We start from the raw sequence: 13010 nt of genomic DNA on the forward strand, positions 1-13010 counted from the left end.
GCGTGGTGATTGGCTCATGTGTTACCTAGGAGGTGTTTCCGTCTATGGCGGCATGTTGTTACAATTTTAGCTGCGCTTGTTGAGGGATGACAGGTCTGGACGGTAAATAATAAACAGTTTCTCTTTCAAGCATAGGTTGCATCTTTTATTACCACTATTGTAAGGTGTGCTGGATGCAAGAATTTGCCATGTTATTGAATATTCAACATTATTGTCTTTGAGGTCCCAAATGTGTTTGCTGAGTTCTGTGGTATTTCGCAGGTTTTTGTTCCTGAAAGAAGCCTTGTGGTTGTTCCATCTGGTTTTGAATTCACCCTCGGTTAATCCTACATATGTGTCGGATGTGTTAATGTCCTTGCGTATTACCTTAGATTGGTAGACAACTGATGTTTGTAAGCACCCCCCGTTGAGAGGGCAATCAGGTTTCTTTCGACAGTTACATGCTTTGTTGGTTTTGGAGTCGTTCTGACTGGGGGTCGACGGCTCATTTGCAATTGTTTTGTTGTGGTTTGAGATGATTTGTCGTATATTGTTCATGCAGCTGTAGCTCAATTTGATGTTGTTCTTGTTGAATACTTTTCTTAGGTTGTTGTCTTTGGGAAAGTGTTTGTCAATCAGATTGAGGAATTTGTGTCCAATGTTCGTTGAGACGTTTTTGCTGTATGGGGGGTTGTACCAGATGATGCCGCTTCGTTTTCTGTTCTTTTTTGGCTGGTTTCCTGGCGTGGGTTCATAGGTGAGGGTGAAATTGTATCTGCTTTCATCAAGGGCTTTTTGGTACGGGGGGGTTGCTTGGTCAAATTCAGCTTTGCTAGATGACAGCATCGATAGCCTTTTATTGATTCCGGTAGGTATTCTTTTCGTGGTGGTGGGTGGGTGGTTGCTGTCATGGTGCACGTATTGGAGTGTTGTGTTGGGTTTCGTGAATGGTTGGTAGCTGTTATTTCTCAGGTTGAAAGTGACGTCAAGGAAGTTGACGGTTTGCTTGTTGGCTTCAATCGTGATCCGTAGGCCGTTCTCTTTGAAAATTTGGCATATGCGCTTCTTGGTATTCTCGCTGCTCCTTGGCGAGGCGCGACACACTGCCAGTCCGTCATCACGGTAAATACCAAGGTTCAGATTGAGGCTAGCGAGCTGGGAGAGGAGGAAACTCCCAACGAGTTCACACGTTTCTGCTCCGTCAAAACTTCCCATAGTGACGTCAAATGTTGCATTGTTCTTTTTTTGCCATGGTGTATTGTTGTGGATGAGAATGGAGTTTTTTGCGTGGATGATGATGTTTCTTTCGTTGCCTGTGATTGAGTCGTAGTCTGAGGCGAAGTCTAGTGCTTGAGTCAGTAGGTCTTGCGTGACGGAAGGGTAAAATTCCTCGATATCAAAGGAGATAAAGTTGTGCTGTTGTTTGTCTTGGATGTTGTTGAACCATTTGATTACTGCTGCTGTATTTCTCCATTGGTTGAGTGGTGTTTTGTCCTTGATTTTTGTGTTGACTCTGTCCAGGATTATTTTGCTGATTTTTCCTGTTTCAGATTTAGTTGGGTTTATTAGTCGGCATGTTGGGTTATTTGCAAAGTTGGGTTTGTGATCCTTCAATGTGATGAAGGCTTCCTTGTTGGCTGTGGCGTCCACCCTGTCCTCAATGTTAAGTTCAGCCGCGATCCTTTTATTTTCCAGGTGGATGTTCTGTAAGGTATTGGGTTGCGCTTTTTTGTATGATTTGGTGATGCTTCTGTCCAGTAAGGTGTGGTGTTCTGGTATGTCCATTCTGTAGAAGTTTGTGGTTTTATCGGCAGCTATGATGAGGTTGTTTACTTTCTTGATGCGCTCCTTGTCATTTTTCAGCTTAGTGAGGAGTGGGTTGCGGATTGGCTTGAATTTGACTGATTGTATCATTTTGAGCATGTCGTTCTCAAAATCCTTTAGTTCCTCAACTGTGGGTGGGTTCTTGGTAGATTTGAATCCGTAAGTTTCCTTTTGCATTCCTTTTGTTTCAGGGTGGAGGAAAAAATGTGCTTTCCACCGCATCCTTCTTAGGAAGTGTTCCGTCTTTTCTATGAGCCTTAGCTTGTAGTCATTCTGCGCGGGTATGGGAATGTTCTTCGTGGAGTAGTCGATGTTGAATTTTTCCATTTCTGATCGTCGTACAGTGCTCAACAAATGTCAATTTGGAGCGGAGTATATGTCTTAATAAGGTTATCCAAAAAATAGTGCTCGATACCGTAGTAGAGCGCAATATATGTATGTGTGCGGGAAAAAAAAAAAAAAAATCACAAGACTATTTCATCTCTACAGGCCTGTTTCATGAGGGGGGGTACCCTCAATCGTCAGGAGATTTTAATGGGAGCATTCGCATACCATGGTTTATATAGGGCACAGAGTGGGTGGGTACAGGCTGGCCTAGGGGCGTGGTGATTGGCTCATGTGTTACCTAGGAGGTGTTTCCGTCTATGGCGGCATGTTGTTACAATTTCGCTGCGCTTGTTGAGGGATGACAGGTCTGGACGGTAAATAATAAACAGTTTCTCTTTCAAGCATAGGTTGCATCTTTTATTACCACTATTGTAAGGTGTGCTGGATGCAAGAATTTGCCATGTTATTGAATATTCAACATTATTGTCTTTGAGGTCCCAAATGTGTTTGCTGAGTTCTGTGGTATTTCGCAGGTTTTTGTTCCTGAAAGAAGCCTTGTGGTTGTTCCATCTGGTTTTGAATTCACCCTCGGTTAATCCTACATATGTGTCGGATGTGTTAATGTCCTTGCGTATTACCTTAGATTGGTAGACAACTGATGTTTGTAAGCACCCCCCGTTGAGAGGGCAATCAGGTTTCTTTCGACAGTTACATGCTTTGTTGGTTTTGGAGTCGTTCTGACTGGGGGTCGACGGCTCATTTGCAATTGTTTTGTTGTGGTTTGAGATGATTTGTCGTATATTGTTCATGCAGCTGTAGCTCAATTTGATGTTGTTCTTGTTGAATACTTTTCTTAGGTTGTTGTCTTTGGGAAAGTGTTTGTCAATCAGATTGAGGAATTTGTGTCCAATGTTCGTTGAGACGTTTTTGCTGTATGGGGGGTTGTACCAGATGATGCCGCTTCGTTTTCTGTTCTTTTTTGGCTGGTTTCCTGGCGTGGGTTCATAGGTGAGGGTGAAATTGTATCCGCTTTCATCAAGCATGTAACTGTCGAAAGAAACCTGATTGCCCTCTCAACGGGGGGTGCTTACAAACATCAGTTGTCTACCAATCTAAGGTAATACGCAAGGACATTAACACATCCGACACATATGTAGGATTAACCGAGGGTGAATTCAAAACCAGATGGAACAACCACAAGGCTTCTTTCAGGAACAAAAACCTGCGAAATACCACAGAACTCAGCAAACACATTTGGGACCTCAAAGACAATAATGTTGAATATTCAATAACATGGCAAATTCTTGCATCCAGCACACCTTACAATAGTGGTAATAAAAGATGCAACCTATGCTTGAAAGAGAAACTGTTTATTATTTACCGTCCAGACCTGTCATCCCTCAACAAGCGCAGCGAAATTGTAACAACATGCCGCCATAGACGGAAACACCTCCTAGGTAACACATGAGCCAATCACCACGCCCCTAGGCCAGCCTGTACCCACCCACTCTGTACCCACCCACTCTGTGCCCTATATAAACCATGGTATGCGAATGCTCCCATTAAAATCTCCTGACGATTGAGGGTACCCCCCCTCATGAAACAGGCCTGTAGAGATGAAATAGTCTTGTGATTTTTTTTCCCCACACATACATATATTGCGCTCTACTACGGTATCGAGCACTATTTTTTGGATAACCTTATTAAGACATATATATATATATACATATTTATATATATATATATATATAGGTGATACAGTGTGTATTATTGTGTACATAAAAGGTTCATTCATTTAATGGCATACAGATATAATTGTCTTTTATGTGGACTTACTGTAAAACTGCAATATCACCTACCTGATGAATGATTCAAAGTAATGTAGTAATGGAGTAGAATGTACCAACATTCAAGTACATTGTGTACTAGTTTTCTCATTCCTGCTGTACTGGCTGATAGACACATCTTGCAGACAAACAAGAGGATGTCAGGATGATGTCCTGAGGGTGAAAACAATCAAATCTGCAGATGGAGCAGAAAGCTTTTAAGCACAAACGGCGTTGAGTGTAAACACTGCAAGTGAACGACTGCTGGTCTTGAACTGCAAAGTTGAGTTCAAGCTCTTCCAGTCATATTTGTACGGAACATTTAGGTTGGATTACAAATCGTAGAAAATTGACTCAAAAGCATTATGCTTGTAACTAAAATTTTCACTTGCAATTTTTGAGTACAAAATATCTCTAAACACTCCTCAGTTGAGGTACCGGTGTAGTTTTCGGACAAACAGATTGCTTTTTGGTACTTGGCGATAGCAAAAAAACTCGATTGATCCACTTCCTGACAGGAAGTCGGACACGTCTCTCGGTGCGTGGCCTGTTAAATACCTGCAGCCAACCTCCTCTGTAGCGGAAATGACAAGTCCTCTCAGCGTCCCTCCATTGATTATGCAAATCTACAGACTCACCGTCGGGTTCCTTCATAATTAACTGGGGATGCGTGGCAGGATTAAACAAAGTGACAAGCACCTGTCAGATTGGAACTTTTACCCCCGGAGATTCCTTTTAAGCCGCCGAGCCGACTAATGAGTTCCGCAGAATGCCGCTCGTGGTGACACTTTTCACGTGACAATCACCATCTCTCCTGGCGTTCTATTGATAGAACCACGCCGAGTCTGGATGGCATCCACTGGGATTCAAACACTTTAATGTACTTCTGAACTTCTAGGGACCTGCAAAAGATGCCCACCTCTTTAGGACCAGCCTTTCTAAATATATAAAGATTTGTATTTACAACATTAATAATATATACATACGATGCAAATATGAAAAAAGGTAAGCTTTTAGTTGTTTTTAGGGGCCGAGTCCCTTTGGGACAGAGGACTCTATTGTATTTCTAGCGTTTTATTATTATACCGCCGCCTCTTTGAGCTGTAATTTGACCCCCTTAACATGCTTCAAAACTCACCAAATTGGACACACACATCAGGACTGGCGGAAATTGCGATCTAATTGAAAAACCAAACCCCAAAACTCAAAATTGCGCTCTAGCGCCCCCTCGGAAGAAAACCCAGACAAAACTGCCTGTAACTCCCAGTAGGAATGTCGTAGAGACATGAAACAAAAACCTCACTTAGACCTACATTTCATACACTGACAACCCCCAGCAAAAATCAACAGGAAGTTTGCAATTCCCCCTTCAAAACAAAAGTTGTGTAAAAACAGTCACCCTTTTTCAAGCATTATCTCCTCTGAGCGCATTTGTTGTGTCGGCTTCAAATTAGCACAGGAGAGAGATTGAACCCTTCTGATTAAAAGTTGATGAAAGACTTTTAATTACTGCTCCGGTTTGGATTTTATGAGCCCTCAAAGTCGGTCCCGTCCATCGCTGCTTGCAGCTTTAATTCTTCTTCTTCTTCTTCTTCTCCAGATTTTGGCCTGCTCTACCTTCCACGTTTTTCATCCAATTCAAACCGTTCCAACTTAAAACCGTTCAGCCTATTCGGGAATTGTGCGCTTTTCCTTGAAAAATTCCAAATATTCCCAGATTTCGCAGAATTTACGGTTTTCCAGGACATTTTTCCCATTTAAAATGAATTGGCCATTTTTCAAACTCTCACAATTTCCACATTTTCAAGCGGTTCAAACCATTCCACCTTCAACACATGCCACTCATCTTGGACATTTAAACTATAATTTTTCCAAGTTAAAAAAAAATTCCAGGAATTCACGTTTTTTTCAAACCCTATTTTCACCCCTTTTCCTGCCGACTACTTCTTCCACATTTTTCAACCCACTTCAACCGTTCCACCGTCAAAACATTCCTCTTAATCAGTACAAAAAAACAAAGTTGTTTCTTGAACTGGAAAAATTCCCGTTTTTTCCGAAATTCCAGGAATTCCATAATACGATTTCTCAACTGAAAATGTTACTACTTCAACATTTCTCGATTTGAATTTTTTTAACCCCAACCATTTCAATTAATTCAGACCATGCAAGTGTTTTTTTTTTACCATTTTCCAAAATATTCCCGTTTTTCCCGAAATTCCCAAATTGTTTGGAAATTCCCATTGAAAAGAATGGGACATTCTTCAAAGTTCCACAATTCCCTCATTTTTATCTGATTCAAACTATTCCAACTTCAAAATAGTCAGCCTGTTAGGGAATTGTGTGCTGTACTTAAACATTTAAAAAAAGAAATCTGGATTTCCCATAATTCCTTTTTTTTTCTTCATTTTCCTCATTCAAAATGAATTATTAATTTTTCAAACTTCCACAATTCCCATATTCTTTAACTCATTCAAACCATTCCACCTTCAACACATTCATCTCATCTCAGACATTTAAACTACCATTTTCCACGTTCAAAAAATTTCCAGGAATTCCTGGGTTTTTTTTTTCCGTTTGACTACTCCTTTTCCTTTTTTCATCCCATTTCAACCGTTACACTGTCAAAACAATTTTCTTAGTCAGGACAAAAAACAAGTTGGTTTAGGAACTAGAAACATTCCCAGTTTTCCCGAAATTCCATAATACAATTTCTCAATTAAAAACTGCTATTACTTCAACATTTCTTGACCGATTTAAACAATTCCAACACCAACCAATTCAGCTCATTGAGGACATCCCTGCACCGAATCATTTTCAAAAAAATCCCGCCTTTCCCAAAATTCCCAAATTTCCAGGAAGTTCCCATTGAAATGAATGGGACATTTTTCCAAGTTGCACAATTCCCACATTTTTCAACCTATTCAAACCATTTCACCTTCAACACATTCACCTCATCCTGGACATTTAAACTATAATTTTTCCAAGTTCAAAAAAATTCCAGGAATTCCCGTTTTTTTCAAACCCTATTTCCACCCCTTTTTCTGTCGACTACGCCTTCTACATTTTTCAACCCACTTCAACCGTTCCACCGTCAAAACATTCCTCTTAATCAGGACAATAAACAATGTTGTTTTTTGAAGTGGAAAAATTCCCGGTTTTCCCGAAATTCCAGGAATTCCCTAATACCATTTCTCAATTCAACATGTTACTACTTCAACATTTCTCGACCGATTTGAAAAATGATAACCCCAACCATTCGGGCTCATTCAGACCATGCAAGTTTTTTTCACCATTTTCCCAAAAATTCCCGCTTTCCCCGAAATTGTGCTTGCATTTGACCTGTTTTCATATTTTTTTTAATATATTCTATAAGGTTGCCAACTAATATGTGTTTCTCAGCTGTGGTCCTCAGCGGTACTCAGTTGTAGTACACTTTCCCACCACTTGTGGCAGTAATGACAGCATCAAACAACCAGAAGAAGTCTGGAGCTGAAGTCATTGAGTAGATTCTCAAGTGAAAAAAATATGACTAAAGTTGTGAAGCTGTATTTTTATTCGCAGTTTAATTTTATTGACAGTTTATTGAAATTATTATTATTATTCATTACTATTTTTGTTAGAATTTAGCACTGCTTAATCATGTTTTTTTTTTTTATCACTTTTTATGTCTCTTCTTTGCCAGTATATTTGATTAGTATTTATTTTTGTAATCAGCCTGACCTAAGCCTTGATAATAATATTTGTGGTTTCATATCATTTGACAAGGTTTATCCTGTTCAACTGTAAGTAGATGCGATATAATTATTGAAGATGATTAAAATCAAGAGTAAGATTACTAATTCTTTGTTGATATTTTAGTGGGGTCCCCCTGTAGTGGCAAAGATGTCAAAAATGGCTGACGTGTGCTTCTCCTGCAGGCCAGAGCTCAGATGGAGGAGAGGCTGGCGGAGTTCATCCACAACTACTCCCCAGAGAGCGTTCTGCCGCTGGCCGACGGGGTCCTCAGCTTCATCCATCACCAGCTGGCCGAGCTGTCCCGGGATTGCCTGACCAAATCGCGGGAGGGCCTCATCAGCAGCGTTTACTTCTGTGAACTTCAGGAGAACCTGGAGAAGCTCCTGCACGACGTGAGTCGTCCAAAGTGAGACCGCCTCGCGTCTTCTTCACGACCTGCCTTCTTGTTCGCCAGGCCTACGAGCGCTCGGAGAGTTCTGAATTGACCTTCGTCATCGAGCTGGTCAAGAAGCTCTTCATCATCATATCTCGTCCTGCCCGGCTGCTGGAGTGCTTGGTGAGACTTTCTCCAAATAGTCTTCTCTGTGCTTAAAGGGGAATTTTGCCTATCATTCACACTCCTTATGTAAGACACATGTGTTTTTATTTGTTTATGCATTCTAAATCATAAATAAACATTAGCAAAAGTCAGCTAACAATGGAGGTAATGGAAGTCGCTCTATTCCGCCTGTAAAGCGCTCTAAAAACCTCCATCAAGGTTTCATACACACACTGTAAGTATTTATGTAGTATCTAGTAACATTCATAATAACATGTAATATTTACATATTTTGATCATTTTAATTTTCCAAACGCATCACAACGTTCGTTTTCCCTTCGACAACAACAAGACTACTAAACATGGCAGACTTGATGAGAGACAAAAAAGACTACTCTGGGACAAATGATGATACAGAAACTTCTATTTTTGAGCCTGAATACAAGGAGGATGATCTACAAGTTTTAGAAGCTGTGTGCTGAACAGATGCGGCTTTAGTCAAACACTAAGCATCAAAAATGTAGTTTTTTCGTGTCTTTCTCGCCATCTCCAAGTCTAAGTTGGATGTCAAAGTTGACCAACTTGTGGGTTTATGTCCACAACCTTCTACTATCCAGGTGAGAGATTTGTAATCTAGAATTAACTTTCACCAACTCAGAGGCGATGAAGCGACTCAATATGTCAATATTGCAGCATAAGCTAGTTAGCTAGCTAAAAGTATTTCCTCTACGTTAGCGCTTGTAATAACAATATCGCTAATACTTGCTAATATTCAGGTCACGACATGTAAATGGATCTTTTCCGCCTATAAAGCGCTCTAAAAACATCCAAAAACCTCCAGGTTTTATACACACACAGTAAGTATATATGTAGTATCTAGTAACATTCATAATAACATGTAATTGTTACATATTTCCCCCTTCAACAACAAGAAGACTGCTAATCACGGCAGACTTGATAAGAGACTACAAAGACTACTTTGGGACAAATGATGATTCAGAAACTTCAATTTTTGAGCCTGAATATAAGGAGGATGATCTACAAATGTTAGAAGCTGTGTGCTGAACAGATGCATAACAATATCGCTAATACTTGTTAATATTCAGGTCACGGCATGTAAATGGATCTTTTCCGCCTATAAAGCGCTCTAAAAACATCCAAAAACCTCCATCAAGGTTTTATACACACACTGTAAGTATATATGTAGTATCTAGTAACATTCATAATAACATGTACTAGTTACATATTTTCCCCTTCAATAACAACAAGACTACTAATCATGGCAGACTTGATGAGAGACAACAAAGACTACTTTGGGACAAACAATGATCCAGAGACTTCTATTTTTGAGCCTGAATATAAGGAGGATGATCTACAAATTTTAGAAGCTGTGTGCTGAACAGATGCATAACAATATCGCTAATACTTGTTAATATTCAGGTCACGACATGTAAATGGATCTTTTCCACCTATAAAGCGCTCTAAAAACATCCAAAAACCTCCGTCAAGGTTTTATACACACACTGTAAGTATATATGTAGTATCTAGTAACATTCATAATAACATGTAATTGTTACATATTTCCCCCTTCAACAACAACAAGACTGCTAATCACGGCAGACTTGATAAGAGACTACAAAGACTACTTTGGGACAAATGATGATTCAGAAACTTCTATTTTTGAGCCTGAATATAAGGAGGATGATCTACAAGTTTTAGAAGCTGTGTGCTGAACAGATGCATAACAATAACGCTAATACTTGTTAATATTCAGGTCACGACATGTAAATGGATCTTTTCCGTCTATAAAGCGCTCTAAAAACCTCCAAAAACCTCCATCAAGGTTTTATACACACACTGTAAGCATATATGTAGTATCTAGTAACATTCATAATAACATGTACTAGTTACATATTTTCCCCTTCAACAACAACAAGACTACTAATCATGGCAGACTTGATGAGAGACAACAAAGACTACTTTGGGACAAATGATGATCCAGAGACTTTTATTTTTGAGCCTGAATATAAGGAGGATGATCTACAAGTTTTAGAAGCTGTGTGCTGAACAGATGCATAACAATATTGCTAATACTTGCTAATATTCAGGTCACGACATGTAAATGGATCTTTTCCACCTATCAAGCGCTCTAAAAACCTCCATCAAGGTTTTATACACACACTGTAAGCATATATGTAGTATCTAGTAACATTCATAATAACATGTACTAGTTACATATTTTCCCCTTCAACAACAACAAGACTACTAATCATGGCAGACTTGATGAGAGACAACAAACACTACTTTGGGACAAATGATGATCCAGAGACTTTTATTTTTGAGCCTGAATATAAGGAGGATGATCTACAAGTTTTAGAAGCTGTGTGCTGAACAGATGCATAACAATATTGCTAATACTTGCTAATATTCAGGTCACGACATGTAAATGGATCTTTTCCACCTATAAAGCGCTCTAAAAACATCCAAAAACCTCCAAGGTTTTATACACACACTGTAAGTATATATGTAGTATCTAGTAACATTCATAATAACATGTAATATATACATATTTTGATCATTTTAATTTTACAAACGCATCACGTTAGTTTTCCCTTTGACAACCACAAGACTACTAATCATGCCAGACTTGATGAGAGACAACAAAGACTACTTTGGGACAAATGATGATCCAGAAACTTCTATTTTTGAGCCTGAATATAAGGAGGATGATCTACAAGTTTTAGAAGCTGTGTGCTGAACAGATGCGGCTTTTAGTCAAACACTAAGCATCATGTAGCAGTATTGCTAAGTGCTAAACAAGATATACAAACATAATAAAACAATCATTTACTGTACAATGTCTGCTCTCAATGGGATACAGACTGATGGGATGTTTATATCTTCCCTTTTACGTCAACAATTCATCACAATCTTTACGAAGGGTTAAAAAAAATATTTTTTTTCTCAATAGTGCACTCCAACTAGCTGCATTGTTAGCCGCCTCTTACTTGTCGTATCTTACTATTTAGAATGCTTAAAAAAAAAAAACACATGCGTTGTTGTCGTGCATAAGGGTTGTGAATGATGGGCAAAATCCCCCCCAAAAGTGCATTCACTTTGACAGTCCTATAAAATATTTGTTTTAAACGCATTGGATGTAATTGTGTGTGTGGTGTTGCCATGGCAACTCTAAACAGTCCTTACAGGAGCAAAAGTCATTTCCCGTCCTGACAAGCTTGTCGAAGCATGCGGGTCACATGACCCTGACACGCTCATACCTACAAGTCCGAGCTGGTTTGTCGCTTCACACGGCTCCGCCCCTTTTTGACTTAGATCTCCGTTGCCTAGGCGACCGGCGGGAAGGGGTCAATGGGTTCAGACAGGATGCCAACGGGACCTTTTTAAGTGAGCAAACGCTCTCCTCGGCTGTTCTCTTTGGATTTTTGAGAATTTAGGGCATTGTAGAACCATGAATACCTCCATTTATTTGAATGGGACTTTCCAGGAAATTCGGGAATTTCGGGAAAACCAGGATTTTGAACAAAAATATTGATACTAGCACAATTTATATGTATGAGTTGGTGTTGGATTTCTAGGAAAAGGTTGAAACATGTTGACCTAATAACAGTTTGAATTGAGAAGTGGTATTTTGGCATTCCTGGAATTTTGGACAAACCGTGAATTTGTACCAAAAAAAATAAAAATAGGAGTGTTTGTTGTCCCAACTGAGAGGAATGTTTTGAAGGTGGAATGGTCAAAAGCGGTTGAAAAATGTGGACTGTGAAAACTTTCCAGGAAGAGGTGAAAATAGGATTGTAGAAAAAAACAACAGGATTTCTGGAAATGTTGTGAACTTGGGAAATGGTAGTTTGAATGTCCAAGGTGAGTGGAGTGTGTGGATGGTGGAATGGTTCGAATCGGGTGAGAAATGTGGGATATGGAGAGGTTTGTATATTGCCCATTCATTTTCAATGGGGAGAACATCCCGAAGAAATTCCAGGAATTTGGGGAAAGGGAAATCATGTTTTGCGTTTGATGTACCAGAAGAGTAGAATAGTGTGTGTGGATGGTTGAAAGGTCGGAATCAGGTAAAAAGTGGCATAAAATCTTGAGAATTTATAAAACTATGAATATGTTTATTCATTTGAATGGGAATTTCCTGGAAAATTTGGAAAAAAATAGATTTAACAAAAAATATTGATACTAACACAATTGTCCCAGATGATATGTATAAAAAATGTTGACGTAATAACAGTTTCAATTGAGAATTGTTATTCTAGAATTCCTGGAATTTGGGGAAAAAACGGGAATTTGTAGGGGAAAAAAATAGTGTTTGTTGTGGCAACTAAGAAGAATGTTTTGAAGGTGGAATGGTTGGAATTGGTGGAGAAATGTGGACTGTGAAAACTTTCCAGGAAGAGGTGAAAATAGGGCTATGGAAAACCGGGATTTCTGGAAATTCCTGGAAATTTTGTGAACTTGTAAAATAGTAGTTTGATTGTCCAGGGTGAGTGGAGTGGGTGGATGGTAGAATGGTTCGAATCGGGTGAAATACGTGGGATGGAGAGGTTTGTATATTACCCATTCATTTTCAATTGGGAGAAAATTCCTTGAAATTCCAGGAATTGGGGGAAAGGGGGATCATGTTTTGCGTTTAATGCATCAGAAGAGTAGTGTGTGTGGATGGTGGAAAGGTCGGAATGAGGTAAAAAGTGGCATACAATTTTGAGAATTTATAGGACATTGTATAACTATGAATACGTTTATTAATTTGAATGGAA

At 39.3% G+C, this 13010-nt stretch overlaps 1 protein-coding gene across 3 annotated transcripts in view; it reads left to right on the plus strand.

Annotated features, from left to right (window-relative positions):
• Window positions 1-13010, plus strand: part of LOC133617179 (microtubule-associated serine/threonine-protein kinase 1-like) — a 154562-nt gene that overhangs the window by 92656 nt on the left and 48896 nt on the right. For all 3 annotated transcript variants that reach the window (XM_061976984.2, XM_061976985.2, XM_061976986.1), the window contains 2 exons: window positions 7874-8083; window positions 8146-8247. In XM_061976984.2, the coding sequence (XP_061832968.1) occupies window positions 7874-8083; window positions 8146-8247 (312 nt within the window). The remainder of the gene's footprint in view (window positions 1-7873; window positions 8084-8145; window positions 8248-13010) is intronic.

This window comes from Nerophis lumbriciformis, linkage group LG16 (assembly GCF_033978685.3).
Source record: "Nerophis lumbriciformis linkage group LG16, RoL_Nlum_v2.1, whole genome shotgun sequence".
NCBI classification, from domain to species: Eukaryota; Metazoa; Chordata; class Actinopteri; order Syngnathiformes; family Syngnathidae; genus Nerophis; species Nerophis lumbriciformis.